This window comes from Aptenodytes patagonicus, chromosome 7, assembly GCF_965638725.1.
Source record: "Aptenodytes patagonicus chromosome 7, bAptPat1.pri.cur, whole genome shotgun sequence".
Lineage (NCBI taxonomy): Eukaryota > Metazoa > Chordata > Aves > Sphenisciformes > Spheniscidae > Aptenodytes > Aptenodytes patagonicus.
In genome coordinates this window covers 46,036,728-46,054,349 of record NC_134955.1, presented here as the reverse complement: position 1 = coordinate 46,054,349, position 17,622 = coordinate 46,036,728, and the positions used below count along the sequence as shown (strand labels likewise).

At 40.1% G+C, this 17,622-nt stretch overlaps 2 protein-coding genes across 4 annotated transcripts in view; both read right to left on the bottom strand.

Moving 5' to 3' along the window:
- Positions 1-421, bottom strand: part of MIA2 (MIA SH3 domain ER export factor 2) — a 38,684-nt gene extending 38,263 nt beyond the window's left edge. For 2 of the 3 annotated variants that reach the window (XM_076345072.1, XM_076345073.1), the window contains exon 1: positions 113-421. In XM_076345072.1, coding sequence (XP_076201187.1) covers positions 113-227 — 115 coding nt within the window. In that variant the 5' untranslated portion in view covers positions 228-421. The remainder of the gene's footprint in view (positions 1-112) is intronic. The other variant, XM_076345074.1, reaches the window with a different exon arrangement.
- Positions 422-6,664: 6,243 nt separating this feature from the next.
- PNN (pinin, desmosome associated protein) lies at positions 6,665-17,323 on the bottom strand. The gene is made up of 9 exons (XM_076345071.1): positions 17,167-17,323; positions 16,611-16,682; positions 15,645-15,713; positions 14,416-14,488; positions 14,239-14,333; positions 12,201-12,276; positions 10,321-10,476; positions 10,100-10,238; positions 6,665-9,054 (listed from the first exon to the last, which is right to left on the bottom strand). The coding sequence occupies exons 1-9, from the start codon at positions 17,277-17,279 to the stop codon at positions 7,769-7,771; spliced, it is 2,079 nt and encodes a 692-aa protein (XP_076201186.1). The 5' UTR covers positions 17,280-17,323; the 3' UTR covers positions 6,665-7,768.
- Between the last annotated feature and the right edge of the window lie 299 nt (positions 17,324-17,622).

The following is a 17,622-nucleotide window of genomic DNA, read 5'->3' as shown; positions in this document are numbered from 1 at the left end:
CATTTTCTATGGCTACTCATTTTCAGTCTGTTTCACTGGTAATTTTGACATTATGGTTTGTAATAGCTGCACACACAACATAGACTCCTTGAAAAAAATCTTTTTTACTTACTCTCACATTCCCGATCACCACACTTCTTCCATTCTGAAAGTACCTTTGTACTCTGCAGGCTTGTTAAAAATGAAATTGCTAACAGCAAAATTCTCTGATCCAAGATCCTTGACATTTTAGATTAAATCTAGAATGCACTGAAACTGTGGAAGCTGCATCGATGTGCGCTTAGCAAGAATATTCTACATTATTTTTCTTAGCCTAACAAAACACTGCAAGTTTGCAATGAACAAAAAATTCTGTTTTCCTTCTCTCATCTGCTTAAACAGAAGTACACTATGCTAACCTGCTAACAATCTGCAAAGTCAGGTGTCCTGATTATTCACATATGTTTAATAATTAACTATGTTCTGATAGCTAGACTGTTGTTTTGAATACAAAGAAACTAGTTCCAGTCACATAAAAATTTAGCCTCTATCAGATGGGTCCTTTTGTACTGAGTTTGTGGAAGATTGTGTTGGGGGAAATTCAACAAGATTTGTATTAGGATTTTTTCTGCATTATGAATGCATTTTTAAAATACATCTTCCATTTGATTTTAAGATGGACTATCAATGCTTATATTGCATGATTGCTAATATAGCTACTGACATTTTTCTAGCTTTTTTTGTTTAACAAACTATATTTTGTGTGCACTGATATGTTTTCGATTATTTATAGGTGGTCATTGGGAACTCGGAACAGAAATTTTTTCCACATACTCTTTCTGGAGTTTTCTCACGCACTAGATGCTAAGTACAATCCTTTAGCATGGGGAATACTTACTTAGCTCCAAAATCTTTTTTTAAAGGTGCTTGGCAGTTTTCAGGCTCTTAAGACAACTAGAAAAATCTATATGCTATCTCTACATCATATACCACAGAGCAATATACCAAAGCTAAGCAGATGGTATGTCCTGCTTTTTAAGGAATACCCTCTGGTTTTTAGCAATCTATTATACAATATGGAGTTATAAATAATGTTTTCTCAAATACAGGTTGTGCTTTAAAGTAGTAATTATGCAGGGAGTTGTACACTGGTTATATAGGTATGAAGTTGTGCTATACATGAAATCTTGCAGAGAGGTTTGCGTTAGAAGTAAGCTTTGCTTCAAAGGCTTCACATCATTGTCCTGCACTTCCTTGGTGACCTAAACACAGTATGTCTAACTTACCTACAAAAGGGGCTTCACCTTTCCTTTCCCACTCTCCTGCATGAGGTAGCCTCTTCTCGCTCCCTTCTCGATAGCACCCCAAGAATCTGCATTGCTTCCCAACCTGATACTATTTGCAGTCATATGTTTCCTAGCAGGCCTGCCCCTCCTTCAGTCCTGAGCGTGACTCATGCAGAATTCGCTCTGCTTTCTCTTTCCATGAACCTAAGCTGTATCCTACTTGCAGCATAGTTCCCCCTCCCTCCTGCTCCACAACTCAAACCTGCCAGACACTGGTGCTTAGCCTGATCTGCTGAGCCAGCAAACAGCTCATCTGCTGGAGGTTGGGAGAGAGGACACAAAGTGAGCCAGGGTCACATTAAACGGCAATGTCCTGCAAACAAACAAACAAACAAAAAAAAATCACAGTAGATGACATGTTCTCTAACACTTTGGCCCCTTCCTTTGCCACGTGACCTAGTAGTCAGACAGGCTTATCCTATGACCTAGTACACCAGCTGCCTCTGCTGTTAGGTAATCCACCAGCGAGCGTCTTGTGCACCAGGGAAAACACACTATAGATCAGCCCCCCCCACTAGCTCCTGAGTAGCTTTGATGCAGCCCCATCCCCAGCATCAACATTGTCTCCCCTTCACTCCCCTGGATCTTGTGTTGCTTAGAGGGTCAGTGATTTGGGACCTTCCCTGGGGTCCTCAGGGTTTAGCTATAGGAGGTGAAAGGGGAGAAATGGAATACCAAGCAGCTAAAACATGACAAATGCAAAGAAACTTGGTGAGCAGAAAAGTAGGATGGGCATTTTTTTTTCATTCCCAAGTCTTTACAGATTAGTACAGACTGGTGAGAAGGAATATATAAGAAATTTATATTTGGGGGGACTCTATATATACTAAGTGGTGTACAAAATCAAAAAAAGGACAACTTTTTTTTTTATCCCACCAAAATTAACAACTGGTCAGAAGAGTCTTTCATAATGTTGCACACCAACCATGGAACACGGGACAAAACCCAATAATGGACCTAGAAAGGTTAACAGTCCCTTTTTGAGCCTGGTAACATGGAGCTGATTCATCTAAAAATGGAAAAGCCAGGTATTCTGACGCCTAAAATTACGTACTTCAGCAAGTTTGTGTGGGAGAACAAACTATCAGACCCACAAACTATCAGACCCACACCTTGAGATCTGCACACTATTACTGTATTTGTCAAAATAGCTCTGAAAATGGCTCTGACTTCAGTTTCATATGGACACCCAAACTAATTCTCAAGTCTTTATGTGGAGATAAAACGTTGCAGCTCATCTTAGCTACTCAGTTTAATCTACATCTGCAATTTTCAAGTTACTCTGGGCACTGCTCATTGTGTAGCTTAGTCTCAACAATCATTCTTCCAGGTTTGAAGCTCTTAAAAGGCTGACGAGCACTGCTCTGATCTCTGTTCTGTGTTATTTGTTCCTCTAGTTAACTTCAATAATAAATCATATTCATAGCAAATATTCTTTTCTTCTGGGTGTAAATCCTATACTTGCAGATGTTATACAAGCGTAACTTAAATCACCTTTGAACTAAAGTCAAAGGTAAAGATTCATGGAGTTTATCATAGCTGGCTTCCAAAGGGCAAAGTTGGAAGCTTTACAGCAGATAGAGTGAGACTTCAGTTAATTTCTGTTCTGCAGAAGTGAAGCAACAAATGTGAGTACTATTACGCATGCAAAGACAATGATAATGAAAAAGTAAGATCTATTTCCAACAGCTTTCTTTAGGATGAAACTATTAACTTGTTATTTGCAATGACATCTTAGTAGCTTTAACTACTGACCTAGAAATGCAGAGATCCCTTATGATGTATTAAAATTCACAGAAGGATCAACTCAGAATTAATGGTGTAATTTAAATAAACCGCGTAGTATGGCACACTGGATGGCTCTTTTAAGACATGGCTTTATGTAAGTAAAAGAGATGTTGCATTTCCTGGACTATTCAGTATCTGCATTAACGATAAAGATCCCAAAACAAATCATGAGTTGGTAAAAGTACTTCTAAGTACATTAAAGTCAACATCTATTTTATAATAACAACAGTATATACAGCTTTGATTATATTCTTATGATAGCACCAAAAGGCTCCATACAGAATGTAGGGATTCACTGTGTAGAACTAATACATAGAAGAATATAGTCCATGGCAAAAGCACTTTAAAAATACAGTTCTCTTGACTTAGGATGTTTGGGTGAAAATACAGATCAACTTTTACATTGAATCAAATGTCATGCCAAAAAGATTTTTTTTTTTTAACAAGTATCTTTCAAAAATTAGTAAGTCAAAGGAAGAAAGGGAACAGTAATTCACTCTTCCAGTCTGGCAAATCTAAACAGGTAACAGTCATTCATCACCCAGATTTAAACCAACTTTTTCAGTCAGTATAACAAATAGCAAGAAAAAGCCATTACTGCTTCCCTATTACAAAAATGGTTACAAGCATGACAGTGCATTTCTAGAAAGTCATGGAACTTGTGACTTGCGTTACTTTGGATCTTGATAATACGTTTCCAAGCTTTGAATGCCTCACATTTTGCCATATAATAGAACACCGTCACTTAATAACAACTGCCTGAACAAGGCTTGTGGTAAAACACAGGTTTGCTATAAAACTGAGATGGGGAGGGAAGAAAGTCTAAAAGAGCAAAATTATATCCTCCAGAACACAGATCTCTCTATATTACTCATACACCACTGACACGGCATTTGATCCCATCATAAATACATGTAGTGTCAGAGAAATACTTCTTTGAGCAGGGAAACTAATTTTAAAGATCTGGGACATACATAAAATGAATAGGTTTGTCTGGTTGTACCACGGTAATTGCTACAAAATCAGCAGCTGAACTCAAATCTCAAAATTGTAACTGGCACCTAACCACAAGACCATTGCTTTCCTGATAAACAAAAGGTGCTCTAGAAACCTATTTGCAAATTTACTGCTTTTGGAAGTTAATTTTGCTGGAGGGGGGGTGTTTAGTTCACTAATACCTACTTTCTGCAGAAAAATTACGTTTAGGTTTCCTTTGAATACACACAATGAAGCTGTTCTAAGCACAAAGACATCACCTTAAGTAAAGGAGCAGGAATTTGAAGAGGTGTATGTTTCAGTTTATAATTAATGAACAAGCTGTGTAAAATCTACTCTCACAAGGACTTCGAGTGGACCATCGTGGGAAAAAACCATTCTTGGAGCCTTCCAGTTTATCTGTGCATCAGGACTGAAGAAAGAGACAAGTAAATGGTATAGAGTCAGTGCGTAGTATAAAAAGCTCTAAAAAAACCCCAAACAAACAACAGCCTTCTAAAGTTATACTTATAGCTGGAAGGGACCATCTGATGGAGGCACTCCACAAGACAGGCATAGAGCATACATGCTATGTTGCCCACTCACATAAACTCTCTCTTCTTCATTCTTAGTTTTTCCCCTTTTCTAGTGTTCCTTTTTCCACATTACTTGAGTTAAAAGAGAACAAGGTATTTTTTTCTTTGATGTCTACTCACCACTACGGGGAAGGAAAATAAGAAAACATTCTAATGATTTCCTACCCCTATACTATCTGCACTTAATTCTCAGAAACCCCAAACTGTTGCGTCAAATGTCTTTACTGAAAGCGTGGTTAAACATTGGAACAGGCTGCCCAGGGAAGTGGTTGAGTCACCATCCCTGGAAGTATTTAAAAGACGCGTAGATGAGACGCTTAGGGACATGGTTTAGTGGGCATGGTGGTGTTGGGTCGACGGTTGGACTTGATGATCCTAGAGGTCTTTTCCAACCTTAATGATTCTATGATTCTAAATGCAGTCTTGAAATTGTCAGCTATTTGAAACAGTAGACTGGGAACAGAGGAAGGAAATTGCACCCATGGTCTCAGCCCTATCCTCAGCTGTGAAATTGTTTCAGGGTAAGAGGATGGGACCTTGAGGGCAAATGTAACAATTACTAAAAATGCTACTGTTTTATAAAGACACAGGTCTTTATGTAATGTTGTGCTAATAGTATACTACTATCTTATACTATTTCTGTATAGTGGAATATTGGTTGGAATATCTAGCTTTTAGAAAACTTCATTCTTACAAAGTTATCACATGCTGATGTTTATGTTGCATTGAGCTGCTTGGATTTAGCAAGGCTAACTATTAATTAACGGCATAGTTTAACCATGGCAGTAAGTTTCTTCTAACAAACATTAAACTATCAAATACATCACCAGCTTTGTACTCGGCAACAAAACACCTTGTCAAAAATACATTGCTGCCTGTAATATAACCTGAAACAATGTAATCAATCCAATCCCTAGTTCAGTTACCAGGACCCACCACATTGCTTTTATAAACCCTGTTAACATGCTCCTCTGAAACAGTGGCTTCTGACTAGCAACCTACTTCTCTAGCTTTGCATAATGACTACAGTATCAGCCATTAAAACCTGTACAGTAAATACACTACAGCAGTGAACCAATCAATTAAGCCCAAAATAAGAAACCTTAAAAATACTCAATGTTAGGAAAAAATATATAGTTAATCGACAAAATTAAAACGGCTTCCAAAGGCAATTTGAAATGTGAGGGTAGTTGAAACATGCGAACCAGTAACATTTAGTCAACTACTCAGTATAAATGTTTGATGCTTGTGGTAAACTGCTGTGTTCAACATCTTCAATAAGGCATTTGAACTTTTGCTTGTCCTTCAAAAAAGAAGGCACATTAAACCACCACATTCCTCTGAAGGGAAGGAAAAATGGTTGGAGACTACTGAACAAGAACTAAAAATGACTCTCAGTTGTAGAGAAGCAGAGGCAGATAGGGTATTGAAATAGCAAATGGACTGAAGAATCAGAGTAAGGTATTGAACTTGTTGAGAAGGGGGAAGCCTGAGGAGCTTTCCCACCGTGCCCGTTGTGCTGAAAGAACACTCCATCCCTTGCTAGACACATTTCTTTAAGCCAGGAAGCTCAGCACTTCAGAACACAGCAGTCTGTCGCTACTCTGGGTTCAGATGAAAAATCCAAAAATTGACACCCTCCCAAACTAGAACTTTGCAAGTGTCTGATGTTCCAGAAAAATGGGGTATATAACACATTTTGTACACTAAAATAAGCTTACATGTCATTTCCATTCCAAAATCTTTCTAGGACTTCCTGGTCTGTGATTTGGCATATGAGAATTCTCTTCCTGCCAAGACAACACGGATTATAGCGGTGTTTCATATTCAGTTAATAGGCATTAATTAAAGCCTATAAGAACAATTTTGGATACAGAGCTTCTAAGGTACAGTCACCTGCAATTACGATTGATGCTTTAAATGTAGAAAGACAAAGGTAATACACCTGTGTTATAGAAAACATCATAGGCATCGAGAGAGTAGTCTACAAAGCCACATTTATTTGCACATGTACAGAACAGAGCGACAGATGTTATTGTTTTCCATACAAAATTATATAAAAACAGTATTCACCTTCATAGATAACATCATACCACTTTAAGTTGTATTAAATACATTCAGAAAGCATTCTTGCACGCACACAACATTAGTATTAGGTAGTCCCAGGTAACTCCAACACTGCAATGTAATTATTCCTAGTGGTATGAAGGGGTCAAAGATTAGTCTGCAACTAAAATAAAAAGAATCCTGGTTGAGAAGCAAGCTGAAGTCTTCCCTCCACTGGCCACCAAAGCAAGGAACATCATTAAACAGATTAACTGTCTCCAGAACATAGACGTAAATACTACCAAAACACCTGCAGAAGGCAGATGAGAGTGGTATTCCAGACTGACTTGAGCTATCTTGGCCAGTGTTAACATTCCCATTTAATCACTGCTTGCCTATGGACAGGAAAAAGTTTTATAAAACTGGAAGATAGAATTGAGTAAGAGCTTGTGATTACAGAAGAAAACAAAAGGTATAGATCCAAATCAATTACTTTCCCTTCCTACCCAGCACTGGAGAGACTACTCCCTTTACTGGGTCTTAAGATTCCCATTCTTGCAAGGAATAGAGGGGAAAAGCAAAATTTTACGTTTCCTGCAACATTGCCTCCCTACATATGATCTAAAAGGGGAATTTAATTGTCAACAGGACATCTCAAACAATTTATTTAAAACGCACATTTATTTCTACAAAAAAAAAAAGTGTATGATACAGAAGAAGTGATCACACCTACTTAAAGGTTTACCTATTAAAATATACAGAGGATCTTAATGAGTACAGGATATTTAAAAAAGATGCAAAGGAGTGTTAATCTTTTATTTTTACATTTTCAGGAACTTCACATAATTTTGGTAAGTAACCTTTTACAAAATTATGTAAAAAGTACAAGAATGCCTGGTAAACAGTCTGCATTTTTCCAAAAGATTTTTTACAGCATGCAATTCTTAAGGCAGCCTTCTCCTCCTCCTTACAAGGAATCCTTTCACTCAAATAATCTTCCGCTGCAAAGATTAGGCTAAGGAAGCTTGGTCTCTTCTGTTAACGCCTTTTGTCTTTCCTGTCTGATTTACGGTCTCTTTCACTCCGTGAAGTTCTCTTGCCTGACCGACTACTTTCTGATATAGACCTCTTTCTGTCAGATCTTGAACTTTTATCCTTTGAGCTTTTGGTATCTCTACTCCCACCTTTTGAGGACTTGTGACTTCTATCTACTCCTGAAGCATCCCTTCGCTTCCTGTCCGTGCTCCTTCTGCGTTTTCTATCTCTGTTATGCCCTCTTCCTCTGCTTCGACTTCTACTTTCACTACTGCTAGAGCTACTGCTGCTACTGTCCCTGCTAGTACTTCCACTTGTAGTGCTGCTGCTGGTGGAACTACTCCGACTGCTACTGCTGCCAGTGCTGGAACTACTTCCACTACTAGTACTGCTTGAAGTACTACTGCTACTACTGCTGCTGCTACTACGGCTATGACTCTTACCAGTTTTGTTCCCTGCCCTACCCCTGCTTCGACTCCTAGTCTTACTCTTAATTTCTACACTCGGTGTCTGACTCTGCTCTGTCTGTGCCTCAACCACCTTTACAGACACCACAGCATTTTCATCCTTGTCTGCCTGGGGCTCTGTATCCTGAGTGGACTGAGACAACTGAGGTGACTGTGGCAGTGGCACAGACTGTGGCTGAGATAGAGCCTCAGTCACAGGTTCTGGCTGAGCTTCAGGTGCCTTCTGTTTTTCTTCAGGTTCAGCTTCAATTTCTGGTTTGATACCTTTCTCCTTCTCGGGAGAAGGAACATTACACACTTTTTCTGGCTGAGCATCACACTCTGTTTCTGGTTCCACTTCTTTGCCATTTTCATTTTCTACAGGTTCTACGCTATCTGCCTCATTCATTTCAGCCACATCCTGCTCATTATCCACTGGCTGAATGTTTTCACCTTCCTCTTTTACAACTGTGACCTCTTCATGCTGACCATCCTGTTGCTTGTCATTCTCCCTCACCTCAGTAGTCTCTTCTACTTTAATCTCCATTTCATGTTTCTGTTCATCCTCTTCCTGTTCTTTCTCTGCATCACTATGCCCTGAACCTATTTTTCCCTTTTCCTCCCCTACCTCCTCCATTTCTACATCATTGTGCTGATTACCTGTCTCCACCTCTTCCACCTGCTGAGCCACCTTACCCTCTTCCTGCTCCTTGTTCTGTTCTTCCTTCTTTTCTTCATTCTGCACCTCCTGCTGTTCTTTTTCCTTCACAGATTGTCTTCTGGGCCTGGCCTCCATTTTGTTAATCTGCTCTGCAAATTCATTTCGCCTGCTTTCAAAGAGTGCTAGGGAATAAATGCATAAATAATAGTTTCAGATAATCTACAGACACTGAAGTCTATTTTCCCCTTAACTATGAGCTAGTAAGTTATCAAATTGTTTTAGCTTATAAATACTGCATCATTATTCATTCTGAAGTAGCAAGCCATTCATGCATAATGAAAAAGACTGCTAGTTATCTTAAGAAAACAAAGCGAAGGGGATAGTCAGCTCAGCTGAGTATCAGAACAGTAAAGCCCTAAATCTACGCTAACAAAAAGAGTTTTTGACGTCATTAAAATCAATCCAACCAACAGTATATCAAAATAATACCTTAATTTCCTGGTATTTATATATTAACAAGGTTATACTTCCTAAGGTAAACAAAAGACAGTAAGAATCAGCAAAAAGCTGGTTAGGTATTAAGAAAGCTTAAATAATATAAGCTATTCAGACAGGTGAGCTAGCTTCTCTTATCCCCCAACCCCACACAATGAAGAAAAGCTCCTTTAGAAGAAAAACCCAATACATTCTCAGTTTAATAAAAAAGAACAGTATGACTACCATCAACCGCAGTATTTTAAATTGTTTTCCAAAAGAAAAATATAGTCATCCTGTGAAACAGAAATGAACACACATTAAGGTTAAAAAAAAAAAAAAAAAAAATCATAAAGTTCAGTGCTGTGCTTAAGAAAACGCTTCTCAAATCCTTTGTAAAAACCTGCATTTCCTTGGGTCTTCAATCCATAGAATCTGCCTTTTCAAAAACTAAGTTGCTGCACTGGCATACATCTGGCTACTAAAGCTTATATAAAGGACTGTTTTAAACACATACCTCTGAGATTATGCATACACCTCTTTTGACTTCTTGTAAGAGAATCAAAGCACATCCAACATAAAAATAAGTCACTGAAAGAGTAATGTTCACTTATGATGAACACCCATGCAAGAACACAGTTTGTCCTAACCATGAAATTCATGTATTTAAGCAGAGACACTTGAAAGAAATTTGTACAGCAAACACCACAGGGAGGCAAGAACAAGGGCCTTTGTATCACAAAGGCCACCTACCATTCATCTTTTTCTGTGACTCTTCCATCAACTTCTGCGTAGCAGGACACATTCTGCCAGGTATGTAGAATAAGTGGGGTTTTGTCTTCGTTCTTATGTATTTAATTATTTTAGCGTTATGTTCATTCCATTCTTCTTGCTGAGAAATGACAGAAAATAACCCTAAGATACACAAGAATAGTTTAAACAAGAGAAAGATCAAGAGCAAAACTAAAACTCACCAACTGAGCGAGCTCAACCTTTTGCTCCAGTAACCGCAGCTCTGTCTGTTTAGCACGTCTTTCTTCAAACAGTTCTCGCCTTTCGTTTTCAACTTGCTTTCTTTCTTCCTCTGCCTGCACTTCAAGTTTTTGTTCAATTTCTTGTCGTCTTTTTTGCTAAGATAAATAAAGAAGCATCTTAAATATTTTTTCTAAATCAATAAAGTGTTCTAGTTTGGTCCAATTAAAATTTTGAATTATTTACACCATTAAAGGCATTCCTAAAAACACATTAAGAAATATCTCCTAGCTTACAGGTAATGGAAGAAGAGTGTCATTGCTTGCTGGCACCTAATTTTTTTGTGGGTTAACTATAAAATTATGGGCCCCTGTGGATTTCTGTCTGCTTTTCTATCGTTCAGTTTGGATTTGAATTTTCAATACAAACTTCAACATGTTTTTTTTTCCCCAATGGCAGAAAAAAAGAAATAGATTTCAGGTATTCCACTTTGAGGGGAAAAAAGTCAACTCCCCCAGAAACAAATGAAGGACTGCAGGTTGGTGTTTGTGACCTGCAGAACAAATTACATTGCGAATACTTCCAGTATATTCGTCGCCAAATAGATACATTACTATAATCCAGGAATGCCCTGTCTGTATGTCCTAGACAGCCATATGCTCAGATTGTACAATAGCTGTCTTAATAAAAAACATACAATTTAGTGCCTGGACAACAAAATAGCTGTGTCATAAAACTCCTCAGGCCTCTACTTTGATTTATAGTAATTTTTATGTATGAAGAGAACAATGCCTATACAAATTCTCAGAAAAGTGTTGCAAAGAGCAGTAACTCCTCAATGTCTCTTTATGCAAACACATACTACTATAAATTAGACAACGACTCCATGTTTCTAGACCATCCTAATCAATAGTTACTTGTTCTAAAGGCAAGCAGGCAACAGAGAACTTTGGTCCTTTCTCAGGTGCTACATGACAAGTTAGATAAAACAGCAGGATATCCAAATACTGAATCTGGAAGTAATCAATACCAACACTGCAAGCCAGCTATGCTAACACTACACAGAAAACGTTTTAAGTTTAAGGACTTTGTATCTGCTTCCACCGTACTGCTGAAAGTAGAACTTTCAAACGCTGCTTTTAATCTAAAGGTTATTAGTATTAACTGAATAACCCATTTAGGGCAACAGTAAACAAATACCATACCCTCCACAATTTAAAAGGGCATACTAGGAATAAAGTTACCACCATCCTATATACAAGTTTTTTGAAGTTACCACTAAGCTACGCAAGGCCTTGACTTCAGTACAATCACATACCCCTTTACTAAAACCAGGAATTCTTGTTATCTGTACTGGGAGGGGGAAGCCATTTGTAGTCAAACAGATAGCATAATACAACCATACATTTCTGTATACGTGGTTATAATTTAAACATCTGGAACACATCGGGGTGGGCACTGCTTCAGGAATACTGAATCACCATTATTTACAGAAGTAGCCTATGACCTATTAAATAGTTATCTGATTAAGTTCCATTTACTTTGAAATGATCCCAAATAATGTAAACAATAAAAAGTAATCTATTTTGTGTTTTACATATTTTAAACATGTACAGCAATTAAAAAAAAATCAACAAAACATTGCCTTTTCACTTCTGCAATGGTCTCCAATAGCGTTGTAAAGTCATGAAATTGTTAGACTCCCTTTCCTGCCTCCCACCCCAGTTCCACTAAACTAAACCAAACAAAAACCTACATGCATTCTGACCAGTTTGTTGTACCTGCAACCTACACCATGGGGAATTTTCATTCCTGTTTGAAGCAGCTTAATCACACAATTTTGCTTTATTATTTACAATCTGATAAAACAAAAAATAAGTACCCTCTCAGTAGCAACTGTGGACTCCTGCTTAAATTTTTGAAGAGTGCCCATCAACAAGCCAAATATACGTCGATTCCTGAATAAAAACAAAAAGAAACTGAGATTCAGTTCAAGTACTAAGATTTTTATTTGCATAAACAATGAGAGAAACTTTCCACCTCACAGACGTTTATTTTTAAAGGCTCAGTATTACTCAAGGCCATTAGCAATAGAACACATACTGACTGTGCCAACAGTCAAGGATATAATTTACAGTGACATATCATATTTTGCTTAAGAGTAAGACACAGCTCTTATCCATAACACAGCACTGTTAGCAGTGGAAAAATTGGAAGCCTGCACATTTTACATCTGGAAATAATGACACTAGAGAAATATTAAAAAAAAAAAAATCCAAAAGCAGAGAGTACTGAAGAAAAGGTTGAGTAAATACGGTGTGAGCTATCAATAAGGCAGTGAACTGGAAGGTCATTGGGCTTTCTGAAAAACATCCTCACCCCCCCGCCCTGTTCAGAGGATTAAGGAGAAATGGACCCACAGGGGAGTGAAAGCTTATCTGTCACAGACTGCCTAACAGTATCTTCTACAGTGAGACACTGCACTATGGGATGAAACCAGAATTGCTCTCATCCAATTAAGTGTTGTTTTGAGAAAACTTAAATAAGTAAAATTCTTCAAGAAATTCCCTTCTTCTGAACACGAACTAATTTCTTGAATTTCACCTTTTCTTTCTTTCCATTTAATCCCAAATTAAGCCTTTACAGCAAGAGGCAGACTCTCTCATTCGCCTTGAACTTTTACCTAATTAAGAGAGAAAGGAAATGCTACTCTCTTCACTCAGTACCACTCTACTACAGTGGCACAAACCTGACATGGAAAGGTAAACGTACTTGTGTATTAAACAGCAGAAATAGTAACAAATAAAGAATTGAAAGCTAGAGATTACTCAAAGTGTATTTGTATATGAATGACATCTCAGAAGACACTGAGCAAAAGAGTTGAATGGATGCTGTCCTCTTAAAGAGCCTCTTTCCACCACAAGTCACACAGAGGTCAATACTGTTTTTCTCATCTCCCCAGAAGACTACTGAAGTGCAAAACAGTAAAACTACAATTCTGAGGAAACAAACTTTTAGTGCCTGAAGCTCTAGGAAGTCCACTAAGAATTTTGAAAGTCTTTCTGTGAGAAAAGTGGTTGGAAACTGGGGATGGAAGCAAGAGCGGTCTGTTAGTGGTGGTGTAGCTGTAAAAGAAGCAAGCAAAGTGCCTCTTCTGTGCTAATTGATCTGTGGTTCTTATCAGAGCAGCTCTCTGTAGTTCCTTATTCCAGCTCTCATTCTTCTATTTATTTGAGGTATGGGTTATTATTGCACCAGGTGAGCTGCAGACTGAAGTGGATGGAGTCCAAGAGGTTGGACACAGTTGCAAACTCGCTTTTCCAACACCTCTTCCCAACAGAACTGTCTTTCAGCAAGAATTTTTATGAGTTACCCTGGCACAAATAAAATATAGGAAAAAGGGAGATATATATAGGAGGAATCTAAAAAGAAGCAGGCAAAAGTAAGGTCAGACTGTACACACAATGATGAGTCTGAAAGTAGTAAGAGAAAAGAAACACATGATGGAACTACTGCATAAAAAAAAAAAAAAAAAGGGAAAAACCCACACCCAAAAGCCTCCTTCAACCAACAAAATAAATGACGTACCAAGACAGCTGTAACAGTCCAAAACGTTAAGTAACCCATGAAGCTATATATATTTCTATCTTACTCAAAGACCATCAGTTACAATAGCACTAGCAAACCTATTCCTGTAGGTGGCCTGAGAAGTAGAACCCTTGTCAGTTACGCGATGTGAACGACGTGTTGTTACTGCTGTGAAGTATTTTGGGAGAGTATTTTTTAAAATCAATTTTATACCATTATGGTACCTTTTCAACATCATCTTTGATACATAATAACATCTGTATAACACTTCTTAAATCTAAAGCTACTACTCAGAAGTACCACGTTAGTGCTTAAAAGAGATTTCTGCATACCTTTGTTTTCCTTTCTCATCCATATTTTGATCTTGTATAAGGTCTCGACGCGTTCGCTCTTTGGAGGTAGCAACAACAGAAGATGGCAACGCTGGCTACAACAAAAAAACAAACTACTTTGTTCACGTTCCAGATAAGTAAGTTTCTTCCTGCACAGCTCCATTTATCACGTATTACCTTTTTAATATCATCATCCTCTGCGTCGCTTTCTTGGCGTGATTCTCTTCTTGTCCGACGTTCTCCACCCAGCCTGAGGAAGAAAAAGCATTAGTGGTCACTAGAGAACATATATTTAGGACAGCATCTGTTCTAACACGAGAAAAATACAAGTCAGCATATCTAGTCAGAAGAACCAACACTTCCAGTAAAAATCTCCCCACTGTTCCAATGACCAGTAAGTAGCTTTTTACAGACAGAATCTACTGTTGGTAAAAATCAGTGAGATAAAACAGTTTAAGTTTTAATACAACTTGCACAGTAAAGTAAAACAGAAGAGCCCACATTACTATCACATTTGACTTTTTAGAATACCTTTGGAATTTATTTCTTGTTTTTAATGCTTGCACTTTTCTTTTTCCAGAATCTCTAAAATGGCTACTGGCATAAGGGGATCACGAGACAGGTTTAAATGCATCAAGATATAAATGTTGGTATGATTTTTCAAATGGGAAATGCTATTTAAATTACCTAGCCAAATACCTAGAAAATGGGTGAGGAGGGGCAGAGCACTTAGGACCTGAGAACTGCGATGAACTGATGCTTGAACAAAGAAAAACTAGGCACTGTGTTAAATAAAAGTTATTTTCAGCTTTCACCCTCAGCTTTGTGGCACAGCACTTTACTACTGGTAACGCCGTTTCACAGTATTCATTTTGCGTTAACTCAAAAATTCAAAAGCAAGCCTTGCTTTAGTCAAGAACTACCACTGTACGTAAGTGCCCATAGAATGAAGCTCACTATAATCAGTCACATCTCACAGATCTGCATCCAGATGTGAAAGCTCAAAATCTGAGTCTATTGTCACACTGGACGCATTCAATTTATTGAATGGGCAATCTCAGTCATAATTGAATTTGTGTCTACTGTAAAACAAATCTGGGCTACTAAGCAGAATATAATATAGCAGACTGTACACCAAGTAAAACAGAAAATTCCAAGAATCTTTGTATTGCTGTATCTTTTTATTATTGCTATAATCTTCATATTGCTGTAAGATATGGGGGGGGGGAAGATTTTACCACAGCCAATCGCTATCATCCAAATATATTTCCGTCTTGAATACGTAATCTCTGAAGACAGTGAAAGTCATCAGTTATTAACAGTTATTGAATCTCAGCATTTTAAATTTACTGTTATAAATTCTCATTCTGATAAAGCAAGTTCTCTGCATCAGTTTTTGCACCCACCTACTGGCTGCCCCTTCAAGATCCCTCTGTTTGGCTGGGGGTCCTCCTCCACTATCCGAGAATCCACGCCTAAAAAGAAAACACTTGTGATCTCAGAACAAGTTAGGCTAACCCCAGGTCCACCTTAAGCCTGTACAATCAAACTGTATTTTGGCTTTGTGGTCATGATGTAACAATAAATTTTACTCAGCTTTATCATCATTTACTGTTACTACTGCAAAAAAGTGTTTAAACATACTGCTTGTGGACCAACTAATTTAAACTTGAATTTCTGCACTTATTTCATTGAGTAGCTACACTAGAACAAGGAGCCCCATTATGTTCAAGTGTTCATATTTTCAGTAATTTTCAAGATGTATTAAGCCTTAACCAGCAATTTAATATTGAAATTCAACAAAAAATCCACTACATACTCCATTAAGAAAGAACTACTGAACAAAAATTGGCCTTTTCATTCTACTGGGGGGGGGGGGAAGGAGGGGAAAAAAGCGGGGGGGGGGGGGGAGAAAAACCCACAACAAAACGCTAGTGGTTTTACCTACATGTGTTTTAAAACTCCTATCGACTTCAACTCTTTCTATTCTTCCTGGAAGAGCTACCAGTTTCTTAATTACTAAGAGATTGATTTTGAACGATTTCAAAGAGACAAGGTCCCAGACACCACATAACACCTCCCTTAACTTTGATGTTTCCCCTTATTTTTCAGGCTAACAGGTGAAAGGGTTAGGGAAAACCACTAGTTTAGACTTGTTATAACTCAGAACGAGAAGGTACTTTAAATTTCAGGCAGTGACATAAAACCCCACATGCCCTGTAGGCCAGCTCTAGTGCCCACCTACTGAAACAGCAGTACAACGAGCAACGGGATCAGACGAGAAATGTAAAACACCCCAGTGGAAGGACAGCAAACCAGTGCCAGAGTAAAGGGTGGAAGAAACCCCACTGCCCGTTTCTGCAGCTCCTTACCTTAGCAATAAGCTCCCACGCCCTCTACCTCCACCAGGGCCTGTGATGGCTAACAGTCTGTTTTGAGGGGGCCTGCAAGAGACAACGAGCGCTGTTAGTGGTACCTGCCCAGGCCCCCCCCGAGCCGCTGCAGGGAGGCTCCCCGCGGCGCTGCAGCTCGCCCGGCCACAACCATTCCCTCAGGCACCCCACGGTTGTGTCCCCCCCACCCCCGCCACGACGGGCAGACGCCTCCAGCAAACCCGCGGGACCGGGGCCCCATCGCCCCCCCCCCCCCCCGCGCTGCGCCAGAGGAGCGGGGATGGCCCGGAGAAAGGAGCGGGGATGGCCCGGAGAAGGGCGCGGGAGCGGCGGCCTGCGGGGGCGGCGGCCTGCGGGCAGCTCCTCGCCGCCCGCCCCTCGGGCCCCTCACGTACCTTCCCCCCCCCGGGACGAGAACGCGGTGCACGCCAGCCCCCTCACCCCCCCCCCCCCCCCCCGCCCCGGCCTGGCCGCTTCACGCGCCCCTCCTTCCCCCCCGCCGGGCCGTTCCTCCCGCTGGCGCTCCCCGCCTCACCTCACGTCATTGGGGTCCCGTCCCGTGAGCTTGCGGATGTTCTCGTCCACGTGCTTGAGGCTCTCCTTGGCCTTCTCCAGCTGCTCCTGCAGCGCGCGCACGGCCACCGCCATCCCGCCCGCAGCGCGGCCTAGCCGGGACCCAGCGCAAGGCACCGCTGGGTAACGGGGGGGGTGGGGTGGGGGGGGCAGAGGCCCCGCCCACGCGCGGCGCGGCCCGCCTGGCGGCCCACCACTCCGGCAGCCGCGGGCCGGGACGGCGCAGCCAATAGCTCCTCGGCGGTCCCCTCCGACCGCCAATAATCGGGCACGAGAGGAAAGGGCACGCCCCGCGGGAAAGGCTCGCTGAAGGCGCTCAGCAATCACAGGGCCCAGAGGCAGACTGGCATCCCGGCCGACCAACTACTGGAAGGCTCTGCCTGCCAGCTCTACGAATCACCAAAGGGACCGCCGGAGT

Bases quoted from the DNA above. Each gene is read 5' to 3' on its own strand.
- PNN (XM_076345071.1), bottom strand. From the start codon at position 17,279: ATGGCGGTGGCCGTGCGCGCGCTGCAGGAGCAGCTGGAGAAGGCCAAG. The intron at 10,477-12,200 runs GTACTTATTTTT...TATTTATCTTAG, and splicing joins CCACAGTTGCTACTGAGAGG to CAAAAAAGACGACAAGAAAT. The intron at 9,055-10,099 runs GTAGGTGGCCTT...TTTATTCCCTAG, and splicing joins GTCACAGAAAAAGATGAATG to CACTCTTTGAAAGCAGGCGA.